Source organism: Pan paniscus, chromosome 11, assembly GCF_029289425.2.
Source record: "Pan paniscus chromosome 11, NHGRI_mPanPan1-v2.0_pri, whole genome shotgun sequence".
NCBI classification, from domain to species: Eukaryota; Metazoa; Chordata; class Mammalia; order Primates; family Hominidae; genus Pan; species Pan paniscus.
In genome coordinates, this window is record NC_073260.2 from 119,680,386 (window position 1) to 119,697,457 (window position 17,072).

The 17,072-nt window shown below is 43.9% G+C and overlaps 1 protein-coding gene across 3 annotated transcripts in view; it reads right to left on the reverse strand.

The window, feature by feature from the left end:
- Window positions 1-15,700: 15,700 nt before the first annotated feature.
- Window positions 15,701-17,072, reverse strand: part of RCL1 (RNA terminal phosphate cyclase like 1) — a 68,489-nt gene continuing 67,117 nt past the window's right edge. For all 3 annotated transcript variants that reach the window (XM_003823366.3, XM_034967091.2, XM_055092185.2), the window contains one exon: window positions 15,701-16,644. In XM_003823366.3, coding sequence (XP_003823414.1) covers window positions 16,494-16,644 — 151 coding nt within the window. In that variant the 3' untranslated portion in view covers window positions 15,701-16,493. The remainder of the gene's footprint in view (window positions 16,645-17,072) is intronic.

Genomic DNA, 17,072 nt, shown 5'->3' on the forward strand with positions numbered 1-17,072 from the left:
GGGAACTGGAGGCCCAGAGGGAGGGAGTAATAGAAATGCAATCAAAAGGCCCCCAAAGGGACACGCAGTATATTCCTGGCCAGCTGCACTGTCCCGTCTGCAGCTTGCCTCCACACTCCTGTGCCCCACTCCTGCCGCTCTGGACATCTCCTTCCAGTGCCCATCTCTTGAAGGTTTAGAGTTCCATCTTATTCCAAGTACATCTCATTTTCAGTTTTCTAAAAGGTTTTGCTTATGTGGATAAGGGGAAATAGGAAAGAAAAGATGAGTCTATTTTATCTCCCGTCACCACCTCTTTCTCTTTCTTGTAGACTCTATAAGAAAAAACTTAGTGGCCCAGAACTATCAGAGTCCTTAGATTTACTAATGATTAAAAAGACACATCCATGGCCACTACCAGTCCAGCCACTGGAGATTTCACTTAGTGTAAGGGAAGAAGGGATGAAGTCAAGGTGGGGATGGATCCAGGCCCTTTCTGGGAAGGAATCAGCAGGGGGAGAGTGGAGCAAGAAGGTGAGTTTCAAGCAAAGTTGGAGCCACCAGGTATTCTCAGGTCAATGGTGTAAAGGGAGTCTCATGCAAAGGAACAATATCTTCCTCAAAGTAACCACCTGGAAAAGTGAAAACCATTTTATTTTATTTTATTATTTATTATTTTATTATTTAATTTTATTTTATTATTATTTATTTATTTATTATTTTTAAACAGAGTCTTGCTCTGTCACCCAGGCTGGGTGCAGTGGCACAATCTCAGCTCACTGCAACCTCCGCCTCCTGGGCTGAAGCGATTCTCCTGTCTCAGCCTCCCAAGTAGCTGGGATTATAGGCACCCGCCACCACACCTGGCTAATTTTTGTATTTTTAGTAGAGATGGGGTTTTACCATGTTGGCCAGGCTGGTCTTGAACTACTGACCTCAAGCAATCCACCTGCCTTGACCTCCCAAAGTGCTGGGATTACAGGCATGAGCCATGCACCTTGCCAAAATCCTCATTTTAACAAAGGAGACCTTTTTTATAAAAATTTAGGAAACCCTCTGTTGACTTTAGGACATGGCTTTATTCTCTAGATGTCCTCAAAATGACAAATTATCATTTCAGGACAGATTTGATGATTGAAATAAGTCTAAAGTCATTTGGAGTGAAGCCTAGACAATAAGCTGGTCATTTCCCTTTTAGGTCAAAATCTAGGTGTGCTCCTTTGAGGAGGTGTAGACGAAAAAAAAAAAATCTAAGTGTGGCCAGTTGAGTGATTGTTTTTCTCCTCTGCCTTGTAAGATTGCCCATAAGGGAAGTGGCCAGGCCAGTAAGCACCATGCCCACTGGTCAACAGTCTTGATGGTGTTAGGACCAGTGTAGCAAGTGACATTCCCTACTAGGGTCAGTGCCACTGAAAGAAAAGGTCCTCATCCTTTAAAGACCTTAACTTTTGGCCGGGCACAGTGATTCACGCCTGTAATCCCAGCACTTTGGGTAGCTGAGTCAGGAGGATCGCTTGAGTCCAGGAGTACAAGACCAGCCTGGGCAACATAGTGAGACCCTGTCTCTACAAAAAATAATTTTTAAAAAATTAGCCAGGGTTGCAGTGAGCCGAGATCATGCCACTGCACTCCAGCTTGGATGACAGAGTGAGACTCTGTCTCAAAAAAAAAAAAAAAAAAAAAAAAAAAAAAAAAAAAAAATTAGCCAAGTGTAGTGGCTCATGCCTGTGGTCCCAGCTACTCAAGAGGCTGAGGTGGGAGGATCACTTGAGCCCAGGAGGTCAAGGCTGCGGCCAGCTGAGATCACACCACTACACTCCAGCCTTGGTGACAGAGTGAGACCTTTTCTCCAAAAAATAAAAATAAAAATAAAGATCTTAATTTTTCTGGGTACGTGGTAGCCTTATGCTTGGGTCCGGAGTCTTCTCCCTAACGAACCTGCCCCTGAGCTCCTCATCAGAGACACTTTGCCTGGTCTATCTCAAACTCTGTGTTCAGGTACAAGTGTGATTCTTCCAGATATCACACTGTGGCTCAGCACGTGCCACTAAATAATTCCAACAACAGAGAATAGATAAAGCAAAAAGTGAAAGTACCCTTCCCAATCTCACAGGCCTGTGCTACTTCTATTAATGACACAATGTGTATCCTTCCAGATGATCCTCTTTGGGGACTCTTAAGAACATTTTTTACCTAAATCAATGCACATATTCTGAATATTAGACACAGTCCACAGCAGTGCCCACACTGATGCACCCTCTCCAGAGCCTAAAATAGGGTATGATTACCTCGGAAGGTTTTAGTCTGTTCAGGCTGCTATAACAAAAGACCATACACCAGATGGTTTCTAACCAACAGAAACGTATTTCTCACAGTTCTAGAGGATGGGAAGTTCAAGATCAAGGTGCCAGCAGATTTAGTATCTAGTGAGGACCCATTTCCTAGTTTGCAGGTAGTGCTTTCTTGCTGTGTCCTCAAGGTGGAAAAGAAAGGGGGGAAGTGTCTCTTATAAGGACACTAATCTCATTCATGAAGACTCTGCTCTTCAGACTTAATTACCTCTCAAAAGCCACACTTCTTAATTCCACCACCTTGGGGGTTAGGATTTCACTAGACGAATCTGAGGAGGATACGAATATTCAGACCATAGCACTGGCCAAAATGGACCAATTCCAGAACCTGGAGATCTTTTGGTGCTACAATCTACACCAATCTTGGGTCCTAACAGAACTTGGCTGGGTCATGGGACAAGCAAGGCTGTGCTGCTGGGCTGGCCCAAGTGTCAGGGTCAGCAGTGCTTCCTGGTTTCAGTAGCCAATGGTCTGGGAACAGGATCTGGTCTGAATTCCTCCTTATCCTGGCTGTGTGACTTGGGCCAAATCCCTCTACTCTGCAACTTCCTCACCTGGCGAAGACAGAGTTGGAATAAAGGGGATTTAGCTGAGAAGCTGCCCAGGGTACCAAACTATAATGCAGTGGAATAGAGAAAATTGTATTGACTGGAATTCTGCTGAGGGAGTGTCTGGAATATTGTTTAAAGCAGTATTTTGGTAAGCTGCCAGGTGTTCGGGGCTAGAGGAACATTTCTTCAGTACAAATTCATTGCTTTGGCCTGCCCAGCATCCATTTCTTTGTCTTTTGGCACTAGAAGCCATATTTTCCTTGGTGACCGCCTCTCCTATTCTTAGCTCATGTGGTACGGGAGGTCCAAGTGCGCTGGGCTCTTGGAGCTGGCATGCACTCAGATGTGGCCAATCTGACCAACCACTATGGGTTATAGTGATTGATTTAGAGTTGGGCAAATAACTAAATCAATCCCATGATATTCAACCCTTTGGGGACATTTTTGGGAACTGTCAGAAAGATTCTTTTTATTGGGGCTGCTGAAAGGATAGGATACATGCCAAGAACTTCTGATGACTTCTTGCTGCCATCAGTGGGGTGACCCTACTAGAGGACGGATCCAAAGTGATGAGTTTTGGTGACATCATTCAAGCCCCTGGACCCAGTTTATATCTGAAGTGAGGTACATCCCTGGACTTTTCCTTTAAATGAGTCAATACATTTGCTTAAGCCTGTTTGAGTTGTTTTTAGTCACTTACACTCAAGAAAAAAAGTCCTAATATGATTTCTAAGGGGAATGCTTGAGTAACAAAAGATAATCAGTTCATCCACGGTTAGCTGCTGGGTTTTGGTCTTTCTGAGGAAAACATGAAAAATTGGGTGCTGCCTCCACATCTTCCTTTTCTACCCTTCTTTCACAGCTGTTCATCTTCTCATCTCTAAACAGATATTGAGCAAACATTTAAATAATGCCCATTTGAAAGGGCACTAAGGTATGACCTAATAAAGACACTCATATGTCATGGTTCAGAGCTATTGAAACCCAAAGTTTTGTGTTCTTGCTGCAATTTCTCCACTAATTGTGTGATCTTAAGTAAGTTTGATAGTTTCTCTAAGCCTAAACTGAGAAGTATCTGTGAGGATGAAATGGGACAATGTTCACGGAAGTGTTCTGAAATCCATAAGGCAGTGGCAATTGTGAGTCAAGAAAAATAGGAGCTCTTGCCACATTGGAAGTCAGCTGCTTTGTGAAGGAAACATCCTGAGGGAAGGAGGCAGCACTTTATATCAAAGCAGGGAGGCTCAGCTTGGACGTTTTAGTATCAGGAGATCAGTGATGCTAAATGGAACTTCAGCCCTCTGAGTGATGAGCCCTCTTCTCTCTTCTAACCCTACCCTCCAAAGCAGGCAAACAGTCAAGGTTTGTGGCCAGAAGTTCAAACTTTCCAGAACCTTTCAGAATAATTACATAACCAAGATAGGTAACTAACCAGAGATGACTACTGCGGGGCAAGCAATTTTACAATATAACACTTTTCAAGAAAGCACAAGGACCTCTTTTAAGCATCTAAAATTTTCACAGACTTGTTTCTGTATAGAATAGAATAGAATAGAATAGAATAGAATAGAATAGAATAGAATAGAATAGAATAGAATAGAATAGTAGAATAGAATAGAATAGAATAGAATAGAATAGAATAGGAGTAGAATAGAGTAGAATAGAGTAGAATAGAATAGAATAGAATAGAATAGAATAGAATAGAATAGAATAGAATAGAATAGAATAGAATAGGAGTAGAATAGAGTAGAATAGAGTAGAATAGAATAGAATAGGAGTAGAATAGAGTAGAATAGAGTAGAATAGAATAGAATAGAATAGAATAGGAGTAGAATAGAGTAGAATAGAATAGAATAGAATAGAATAGAATAGGAGTAGAATAGAGTAGAATAGAATAGAATAGAATAGAATAGAATAGAATAGAATAGAATAGAATAGAATAGAATAGAATAGGAGTAGAACAGGAGTAGAATAGGAGTAGAATAGAATAATAGAATCTGTTGGTTGAGAAAACACAGGCCAGGCATGGTAGCTCGTTCCTGTAATCCTATCACCTTGGGAAGCAGAAGAGGGAGGACTGCTTGAGGTGAGGCATTCAAGACCAGCCTGGGAAGCATAGTGAGACCCCGTCTCTACAAAAAATTGAAAAATTAGCCAGTCGTGGTGGCACATTCCTATAGTCCTAGCTACTCGGGAGGCTGAGGCAGGAGGATCGCCTGAGCCCAGGAATCCAAGTACGCAGTGAGCAGCGATCATGCCACTGCACTCCAGCCTGGGCAACAGAGTGCAACCCTGTCTCAAACAAACAAAAAGTACACAATGAAATAAGTATGAATTCAATAATGCTTTAAAATGCATTTGTATATTATCCATAATAACAATGGTTCTTAAAATTTGGGAAGATAGTCTCACAAGATGCACAAAGCATATTATGTGCTAAGCATTCAAACAGTCCTCTTGGGGCATGCAGATCCCCGGCAAACAGATCAGACAAGTAGGACAGTCCTCGACGGACTGGAGCAGCTAACCCACTCCTGTTCTCCCTACAGCACCCCTTACTTTGCCAAAGCTGTTTTCTTAGCATTGTTAACAAAGGTACTCAGAGCACACTACTTCCAACTGAGGTTGTTATCCACTTCCTTTCTCACTCTTCTTCTCAGGTGGGTGTCCAGGTGATTCAAGGTCTCTTTCACCTTCTGCACTCCCAAAGACAAAACTCAGGATTACAAATAGAACTCACTCAGATTGTCAAGAGCTGCAAAAGTTTATCCTGGGCACACAGGTTCAACAGATTTTAAAAGCACTGACATTAACTCTACATCTTGAAGAAGACACTCAGAGAGTATAAGCCAAGCTCTTTTCTGGAGAGCCCATTAACAGAGAAGCAGGTCAAGCAGGGGCTTAAGTACAAGAGTATCTTTTCAAAAGCCAACTTAAAAAGCTCAAGCTCTCTCCCCATTCTGAGCAACAAGGTCCATTGCTTCAAGGACCATGTCTTTGCATCTCAGTGATAGCAGGTGGTGTCCTGGTCTGAATCCTCTAGAAATCTAGGTGTTTCAAGGTTCAGGCTTGGCCTTAGAGTAACCACAGGACTTCCAGAAACCTTTCATATCTCCTTGGTTCCTCCTCCCCAAGGATTTCTCCCTGACCTCTTCCAACTTCTTGCTGAAAACCTAAAGTGAGCTTTCCTGGTATATTGAGCCTCTGAGCTAAGAGGAAAAGAACAACAGTCTGTGTAACTCTCAAGAAAATGAGGACATTGTAATAACCACATAAACATCACAAAATCCAACCCTATCCACATACCTGGCCCCTCTAATTTCTAGAAGCCCAGACAGTAAGGGAAGATGGCACAGAGTCAGTTGGGCTGATGGCCACTGATCCGAAGCTCATGTGTGGGGGTGTTCAATGCTGTAGGGCTGGGGCCAGGGTTAGACATGAGTCCGGATTTTCCACCTAGATTCTTGACAACCACTTGGCTTCTTACAAATACCCCAATCAAGAATGCAAGAGCTGGCCGGGCGCAGTGGCTTACACCTGTAATTTCAGCACTTTGAGAGGCCGAGGCAGGAGGATCACTTGAGCTCAGGCGTTTGAGACCAGCCTGGGCAACAGAGCAAGACCTCATCTCTACAAAAGATTTTTAAAAACTAGCCAGGTGTGGTGGTACACACCTGTGGTCCCAGCTACTACTCAGGAGGCTGAGGTGGGAAGATCTCTTAAGCCTAGGAGAGGTTGACGCTGCAGTGAGCTATGGTCACGCCGCTGTACCCCAGCCTGACAGAGAAAGACTGTGTCTCAGAAAAAAAAAAAAAAGAATGCAAGAGCTTATATTTTCCGTATTCATCAATAAATCCTATCAGACCAGGAACACACAAAGTGCGATCTGCAGAATAAGAGCACTACATAATGCAAACAATCTCTTTCTCTCTCTCTCTTTTTCCACGGTAGGGAGAGTTCCATGGTTAGGTGAGTTTGAACAGTGCAGGTAAAACAAAGCTTCAGTTGCAAGGCTTCTTGTAGTGTTTGCTCTGTTAACGTACACTGTGATGGAGACTGCTGCATTTTCAAAACCTCTATAAGCCCTTTTCAGGGAAAGCACCCCATGATGCTAGTGTATCATGGAGCCTCCTCTGGGAAGCAGTACCCTGGCCCTAAAGAGACCCTAATTTGGAGGCTGAGCACAGTGCTCTCACTCAGAAGCCTGGAGCCAGCCCTGGGAAATGGGTGATGCGCAAGGGCCTAAGCCACTTGCCCAGCATTGCAGCAGGTCACCTGAGGCATCTTTTGTGGCCTCTTCTGAGGCCTCTGCCACAGGTAAATTGCATATGTAGTTTTTGGTTGTTGTTGATTTTTGAGGGTGCAGAGGAGTGCGACAAAGAGGATTCCTAATCTTTTTTCTTGAGACGGAGTCTCACTGTTGCCTAGGCCGGAGTGCAGTGGCACGATCTCAGCTCACTGTAACCTCTCCACCTCCCAGGTTCAAGTGGCTCTCCTGCTTCAGCCTCCTGAGTACCTGGGATTACAGGCATCTGCCACCACGCCTGACTGATTTTTGTCTTTTTAGTACAGACAGGATTTCACTATATTGGCCAGGCTGGTCTTGAACTCCTGACCTCAAGTGATCCACTTGCCTTGGCCTCCCAAAGTGCTAGGATTACAGGCATGAGCCACCATACCTAGCCAGGATTCCCAATCTTTATTTGCCTTGAGGCTGATGGAAAATTGCTGGAGTTCTACCTGGGATTCTTAATATAAACTAACATATATACATATACAAATATATATGTGTGTACATATAACTAAAAAATAGTGCGAGCCAGGCACAGTGGCTCATGCCTGTAATCTCAGCACTTTGGGAGGCAGAGGAGAGTGGATCACAAGATCAGGAGTTCAAGACCAGCCTGGCCAATATGGTGAAACCCCGACTCTACTAAAAATACAAAACGTTAGCCAGGCGTGGTGGCGGGCACCTGTAATCCCAGCTACTCAGGAGGCTGAAGCAGAGAATTGCTGGAACCCAGGAGGCAGAGGTTGCAGTAAGCCAAGATCATGCCACTGCACTCCAGCCTAGGAGAGTGAGACTCCGTCTCCAAAAAAAAAAAAAAAAAAAATAGTGCAAATTATTTGAAAATGAGACGCACCTCTCACACTCCCGCCCACTGGAGGAGTCACAGGTTTGATATGTCTTCATTGCTCTTCCGCCGGTAGCTCTTGACATTGTTGCCATCAATTCATGATCTTGGCAATGGGCAAAAAATCCTGGTCTTCCTCCCCAGCTCCTGAATCTGTTTTCCAGAGGTTAGAAAAAGCAGAACCATGCAGTGGCTCACACCTGTAATACCAGCAATTTGGGAGGCTGAAAGGCAGGCAGATCACCTAAGGTTAGGAGTTCGAGACCAGCCTGGCCAACATGATGGAACCCCATCTCTATTAAAAATACAAAAATTAGCCAGGCGTCATGGTGGGCACCTATAATCCCAGCTACTCGGGAGGCTGAGGCAGGAGAATCACTTGAACCTGGGAGGCAGAGTTTGCACTGAGCCAAGATCATGCCACTGCACTCCAGCCTGGGCAACATGTCTACACAGTGAACTCACTGAGATGCCTGTAGGCCCTCTTTAACTCTTGTATCATGTCATGGGACACTTTGACCTCAATCCACATGCAGGTGCTATAGCTTGTCTCTGGTGAAACTCTGTCTTAGGACAAAAAAAAGGAAAAAAGAAAAGGCAGGACCATGATAGAGAACAAGAACATCAACTGACATTTTTCTTTACGCTGTGCCCCGACCCCTCCTCTTGGCCCACAACACCCATGCTGCTCCCACACATGGAATTGGTCATTGCCACTTTTCCTCCCTCTGGGTTACCACCCAGAGTACTGCTCCCCCTTCTAGCCCAAGAATGCCACTGGCTAATATAACAAATCTTTGCCAAGCATCCAAGATAACTTTGGCCTTCTGAGTCCAATGATCTTGCCTTTGTTGGGCATCATTTGTTAAGGTGAATTCATCCTCGTTTACTCGATTCTATACCATAATGCTGGAGGATTCTGGATGGTGAAAGATGGTGGTGGGCAGGCAGTATTGTGGGGCATCTTTCTGAGAATATTCAAGGAATTAGGCAATGTAGTCTACAGTGGACAACTGCTCCTTCTGCCTATCCCATATCAATTGTCTCTTCTATAAAAGCATTCAGACTTCCCCTTGAGAATCAACTCTTCCTTTCCTCTTAGTCCATACAATTTAGGCGAGGCTGACATCATTACCACTCCTGGGATGAGAACAGGACCCAGATCTGGTCAATTGGGGTGCTCTGTGTTCAACAGAGGGAGACACAATTCTGATAGCTTTTTTAAAATTTTTTTTTTTTTTTAAGTATTGAATAGAGAGAATCACTACCCAATAAATCCCAGGGTGGGTAAGATATTTCCCATTTTCAGATGAGGGTACTAAGGGTCAGAAGGATGGAGGCCCAGCCCAATGCTACTGACACAGCTAGGATTCAGTATTGGGTAGAGAATCTCTATCCAGTACTTAAGGGTTGCCAAAAAAAAACAGCATATGAAAAATAATGCCTGCTAGAGAAGGAAGACAACACAACAGAAAGCAGAGATGGGAGAGAGTTCAATTCTTGAACTCCCGGCCTGAAGTGATCCTCCCACCTCAGCCTGAGAGTTGAGTTCTGATGACATTGTTTGAACCCCTAGAACCAGCTTTACCTGAAGCTAAATGCGCTACTAAACTTCTCGGTTTAAAAAGCCTATAAATCCTGCTGTTTGAGTCAATTTCTTGTTTGCAACTATGTTCTATTCAATTCAAAACCTTACGACTCACCCAAGTTAAACTGACTTCCACATTCCTGTTGTATCTCTGGACTCATGAAACCTAATCTTTCACTCTACCACCAGTCAAGGAGGCAACTCACAGTTTTTTAATGCCTACTATTGCCAGGGCCTGTACAGTACGCATGCTTAGTCTTCATAGTCTTTTGCAGTAGGTTTTGTTCATATCCTAATGAGGAAACTGAGGTTCAAAAAGCTGAATGATTTGCTCAAAGGTGTGCCTTAGGCAGAAGACCCAAGACCAAAGCCTTAGGCTTGTTTGACTTTTTCTATTACATGATGTTTCATGCAGCTCCAGGCTGGCTACAGGAAACGCAGGCTGACACATAAAATTTCAGAATTGGCAACTAGAGATTACGATTCCTTTCCTTTCTTGGTGGGAGAGGAAAGGATGGAGTTCCTTACGACTCAGTTTGGTTTGGTGTACACAGTGGCTTCAGGACCTGCCAGGTCAGCCAGGCTTTCTCCTCTGTGCCGACTAGATGGATCCTGGCACTCCACGTTGGAACACGGTGAACTCACTGAGATGCCTGTAGGCCCTCTCTTTAACTCTTGTAACATATGTCATGGGACAGTTTGACCTCAACCCACATGTAGGTGCCATAGCTTGTCTCTGGTCTTCTAGCTGAGTACACCCAAGTACTAGATGTTAAAGATAAATGCTGTGACTCATTCTGACATTAACCTGTTATGCAGAAATCTGCTTTCAATCTTTACCAAGGATCAAACAACTAAAAAGAATCCTAATCACAAACACAAGTTTAATAAATCTTCTCAATCCCAGGGTGGGCACAAGGTAATTCCCATTTTCAGATGCGCAAACTAAGGGTCAGAAGGACAGAGGGCCAGCACAATGCTATTAACACAGCTGGGATTCAAACATAGCTAATTCCTAAGCCTGTGTTATTTCCACAATGAACTACTAAAATTCAAGAAGCCAGCCAGCTTTCTTTTACGTATTTCAAAAAGAAACCAAAAACTTCTCTCACAAATAATATACTTGATTTTTAATAGAAACTTAAAAACTTTAAGATCATGGACACACCAAATCTTAAAAGATGGCCCCTACCACCATAGGTGAAGAGAGAGGAGAATTAAGCAACGACAGGGTGCAGTGAGTACTAAGATAAGGACGGGGAGAGGCATCTATGAGAACATGTAGCAGTGGGTGTATTGTGAGGATAGAGGGTTTCCTCACGAGCAGCTGAGGCTTTAAGACTGAGGAGGTGGCTCCAGAGGAGGAGGGGCAGGCTTAGATGGTTTTACTTTCTAGGTGTGTTATGAGAGCATTATCGAACCACACATATTAAAATGTAGCTCAGCCGGGTGTGGTAGCTCATGCCGGTAATCCTAACACTTTGGGCAGCTGAGGTGGGCAGATTATTTGAGCCCAGGAATTTGAGAACACAGCAAAACCCTGTCTCTATTTTTTAAAAACTTAAGAAAGGAAAGAAAGAAAAAAAAATGTAGCCCTATCCCAAATCTCTGAAAAGCTATTTATAATTTTGCCTTTTAAATGGCTTGGTGATCAGCAACTCAATGTGCTTAGCTATGATTCCTTGGTAATCACTGCATGCACTTAGAAATTCTTGTGACATGCTCACTTTGGCAGAACAGATACTAAAACTATAAATTCTTGTGAAAAAAGAAATTCTCACCTATATTATTCTCAATATTTTAACAATTAAGCTGAAAAAAAATTAAGCTGTACAGTGTTTTATTTTGTAGATATTTTTCTTGCTCTTTTCTTTGCATGATTTGCAGCCAGGATTATTTTTCCTGGTTTCTTGCAAGCATTTCATAGGTCCTTCAAAGCTTATAGATCTTAGGCACGATGCCTTTCATTGTCTAATGAATGGGTAAAATAGCAGGGTGGTCAAAACAGAGCTTAGGACCAAGAGGGGAGCATGTGGGAGGGTCCAGGAAACAAGTGCTTGCACACACCACCTAAAACAGCCTGAGGTTGGGTTGCCACAACTGAAGCCAGGTACCATTTCAAACACTAACAGACTTCCTTGAAGATTACAAAGAACTTCAGGATGGTTCACCATCCCAGATGTAGCAGGAAGCAGCAGCCGACCTTACCTTTGGGGCATCATTTTCTCCCAAGATGGAGACCAGTTGCCTCGATGGCCCCCAGGGAGTCCGGCAGCAGCCCAAGCACTCTATCGCAGCCATAGTAACAGGGTATTCAGGGAACAGACACACGGAGGCACATATCTTTTAGCCAGGCGCATTCATTATCTTTTGTCTTTAAGTTGGCCTCTGATTTCTATATCAGTTGAAATATGTAATGTCCCAAATTGTGGCAGAAATAAATTAACAAATTAAGCAATCTGAGGATTTTTGGACACAAGGCTCTTCAGAGGGGTGGGAATGAGGAGGAAACAGGAATAAAGAATGTCCCGAGCCCTCAGAGACACTTGAATACCTGAAATATCTAGGATGTTTTAAAACAGGTGCTGATCCCAGGCCTGTGCTCAGGGTACCTGACAGGTACGGGCCAAATGCAACCAGGAAGGAGGGCAGCCCCACACCTGGGCAACCCCTGACAACCGGACAGCTTTCATTTGCTGGAGTAAAGGAGTGACGTGGCTCGGCCTTTGTTAGATGCCAAACACTGATAAAGCGTTCCACTCAAATGGCCTCTTAGATGTGGCCAAGAAAAGTACAAAAAGGCCCAGCTTGCCTGTTGACAATCCCATTAAACTTTCAGTCACTTCTAAAGAACAGGCCAGCACCATCTGAACATGGAAACCCAAGTGCCAACTACTTCTCGTCCACTCTGGAGTAAGGGACAATGGAGATCCTGGGTGGGCACAGGCCCTGCAGTGCTGCATTCTCACTCATCACAGACTAAAACTGCCACCTGTACACCCCAGGTCTGACACTACCAACTGGGAAGGCCAACAGAACCCCACATTCTACTCCAAAGACCCTGGAACGAAGGCACAGTAAATCCACTTCTTTAGCTCACTCTGATTCCGCCTCCCCCAGCTGAACTCCACCCTCACCTCAGGCACGGCCAAAACTTTGGAAATTGTTTCACTGATGCTCCAGTGTCCCCAACTACCTTTGATTTCATCAACTGCTTCCAGCCTTCTGTACACCATCCTGCCTACTTCCTTTGCCTCCCTCTAGCACCTTCAACTCTTCTACTCAGGGGCCATAAAACTAAGTGCCAGGATTGGTCTCACCTAGCAGCCTCCCAACACAAAGACCTAACAGGAAATGGCCACCTCATAGTCTTCTGCTGTTTGGTGTGAGGACAGGCACCTGGTACAACTTGAATTTTTGTTTTCATAATTTGGGTCTGTGATTAGCTATCCTTTACCACTTTTTTGGAAATGATTTTTTAAAATAAAGAAAACCCAGAAGGGAGAGCATCAGGATAAATAGCTAATGCACCCTGGGCTTAATACCTAGGTGATGGGTGGATAGGTGCAGCAAACCACCATGGCACATGTTTATCTATGTAACAAACCTGCACGTCCTGCACAGGTATCCCAGAACTTAAAATTAAATTGGAAAAACAAAAACAAAAACACAAAAACTCCAGCCTGGACAACACCTCTAAAAAAATTTTTTTTAATTAGCTGGGTACAGTGGCTCATGCCTATAGTCCCACCTACTTGGGAGGCTGAGGCAGGAGGATCACTTGAGCACAGGAGTTTGAGGTTACAGTGAGCTAGGACTGCACCACTGCACTCTAGCCTGGGTGAGACCCTGACTCAAAAAAGAATTTAATTTTTTTTAAAAGAACAAAACCCCTGAGGCTTAGCTGCCCAGTGAGGGCAATGTGTAATTCAGCAGGTCCTCCTGTTGCTCCTTCCCAATCAACATGTCATGTTGCAATACACTGGCTGCCTCCCACCCCTTAGCAACTGTTTTGACCACTATGGTAAAATCATCATGATGGAGGCTGGCTGGAGTCTGCATGGAATGTAGTTAAAGGATGTTGAAAGACAGAAGCAGGGCCTTGTAGATGACAAGAAGGCAAAGAATGATACTGCCATGACCCCCAGCAAGTTCACAGGTTTATCTGCCTAAAAAACTCACAGTCCCATTGAACAACTGCTGCCGTTAACTCAGAATGGTCTATCTCTATCAGCAGAAAGGAACAGACAGACCAAGATAGAAAACCAAGCCCCAAAACGCTGGAATCTCTCGCTTCAAGCTACCCCAGCAAGTAAGTGGACCGACCAGGAGCTAAGCTAGAAAAAAGGAAGAGAATGCAGGATTTGAATAGTCTCTAAGATGTCCCAGCAAACAGCAAAGGATGACTTCTTCCCGAAGGAATGGTACATTGCTTCTCTTGGGAATTTGAGAAGGGGCTGGGAGTGAGCTGTTTAAATAAATATTAAATTTGTCCTCTTTTTGGCAATACCATCACCATTCCTGCAAGATGTTCCAACTCCAGAAGCAGCTTTGCCAAATGCAGGGCTGGAACCACACCAGACACTTCCAGGTTTGCAGCAGACAGTAGCACATATCCCCTCTACTGCTTATAGTAATCTGTCTGGCCTCTATGTGCCACCCTACATTGACCAACAGCACCATTTCCAGAGCTTGTACAAGGAACGGCAGGTATGTGGTATTCCAAAAGCAATGTGCCCCTTAGTTCTGGATTTGAGCTCTATATGGGCAGATCTGAGTTCGAACGTCAGCGGCACTAGGTAAGACTGCAGTATGTGTGGCAGGCAAAATTCTTAGATGGTAATCCACGATTCCCAGCCCCTGGTTATTTAAACACAAATCTAGTATTGCTGTTGTCAGTTGACCTTAAGATAGGGAGATAATCCAGGTAGGACTATTGTGCTATGAGTCATTTTTAAGCAATGTTTTCTCCAGCTGGTATCAAACGGAAGGTGAACCCAAAGTACCAGGATTCCATGCACCATTGCCAGCTTGAAGGTAGGGGAGACCAAGTGAACGGAAATACGGACAGTGCCTGTCTATATGCTAAGAGTTGTCCACAGCTCACAGCCAGCAAGAAAAATGGGAAGAAAACAGGTGACTTCAGTCCTACAACCCTGAATTCTGCCAACAACCTGAATGAGCTGGAAGCACATTCTTTCCCAGAGCCTTCAGATGAGAGCTGAGCCCAGCCCAGGTGACACACACCCTGATATCAGCCCTATGAGACTCTAAGCAGAGAATCCAACCAAGCCCTGCCTGGATATCTGACCTTCAGAACTGTGAAATGATAAAGAGGTATTGTTTTAAGCTACTAAGTTTGTGAGCATTTGTTATATACCAAGAGCATATTACCAATACAGGATGTAAAGCTCTCAGTAGAATGTCATAGTCCAGAATGTCCTGGCCTTCCTCAAGGTTAACTCTCTACCTCCACATCCTCCCACACCCCTAGACATCAAAGCACAGCCTTTCTCTAGCCCCTTTTCACTTAAAAAGAAAAAGGTACCGAGAGGGAGTGATGAGGCAAAGTTCACCCCCGGGGGAGGACACCGTTTGGAATTCAAGTAGAAAGAAGTACATCTTTCCCCTTCTACAAACTTCAAGCCTATGCACATATCAAATGCAGACTCTATTCGTTGGCAGGGGAAATCTGCCGTGGATCCTGGTATTCCTGCATATTCTTGCTGGCCAGGCTCTTACCTGGGTTTTCTCAAAACTGTGTTTGCAGGAGGCAGTCTTCAGGGATGAAGTCATCTCTGCACGTGAAACAACAGGCTTGCCATGAAATAGGCGGAGTCCCCAAACATTACAAGTTCTTTGGCTATGATGCAAACTTGTAACATGCATAGCATCTACCTGGGCCGCTCCATGTCCACTGTGAGACAGGGGAAACCAATATAAACACGCAGTTCATGCTGCTTGCTATGCTGAGTAAAGTTCTTTATCTCTGACCCAGGATCCTCATGTCTTCCGGTAGCATCAATAAAAAAGTAATAATCTAACTTATTAGCTTGCAAGGGCAAAATCCCAGACCCTGACTCTATTACACTTAGATCCTTAAATGAGGAGATTTAATGTCTTTACATTATACATTTCAAAGGAACAAAACACCCTTTATGAATTTTCTCATGGAGATAGCATTTACATCACAGAGCTATTGTGAAAATAAAATAAGAATGTATAGCACACCTGGAATATAAAAAAAAATCCCAATAACTTACTTGTACCCCTGCAGCCACCCATCCCTCACATATAAATACAATGAACCAGATGAAGATCCGTGTCTGTGTCCATGACAGCAATCCATTCAGAAGACAAAAGATAAATAGTCTACTATACCAATTTCTGACATTTGCTTAGCACTGCAGGACTCATGAAGAGCTGCCACTCATATTATCTCATTTAATCCCTACAACAAAAACCAAGGCTCAAGGAGGTGAGTCCTTGCAGAAAGAACAGTAACAGACTCCACAGGTTTGGAAAACAGCCATATGACAGAGGGCCAAGGAAGCCTATGATAGTAGGCTGAGGAAGCACAGCTGAACTGCAGCTATGAGACTGTTCTAGCAGCACGACTGTGGCCTGAAGGCACATTCTTCCTCCAGGTAAGGCAAGGGAGCTCTCATGGTGACTGGGCCCCTCCTGGGCAATGGCAATGCCACTGGAGAAACAGCTGGAAACCATATGCTACGGGGATGTCTTTTATTTGTATATTGATATTTCTTCACAGAAAATTAAGCAAGTGGCTATTCTGTCCTGGATTAATCCATTTGGACTTGGTCCCATTGGTGTCCGTGGCAGCTTCTGCTTTGTCTGTAGGCATTGGGGCCTTATCTGGTGATGGTTATCACTTGAGGGTCTTGCTAAGGTTGGAGAAACCAATGCCAACACAGGTCATCAGCACTTTATCCCCACCCTTGAGTTCTTCACCACATGGCTTGGTTTCAATTTTAAACATAATCTGGAAAAAGCTCTTCAAATGCCGCAAAAATTCTATCCTAAAAAGGAAAAAATAAATAAATAAATAAATAAAAAGAAATTCATTTAAAAAAAAATTATCCTCTACCACCTAGAATCCAAGGTTTTAATTTCCCAGACCTAGAGGGCTGAAGTTAAGACCTTCTCATCAAATCTGATTAAATAGTACTTCCTTTCGGCCAGCCAGTTTCCAAAGAAGATTTAGATAGTTTGCAGAGATACACGCAATACAGCAAGATAAATTAAACCGGGGGGGAAAAGGTTAGAAGTTCGTACATGACACATAAGTCATTTAGTTCAGACCTAGCAGAAAATGGACATAAATATGGTGATGACTCTTTTTTTTTATAAGAGATGGGGTCTCACTATGTTGCCCAAACTGGCCTCAAGCTCCTGGGCTCAAGCAATCCTCCACCTCAGCCTCCTGACTACCTGGGACTACGGGTGT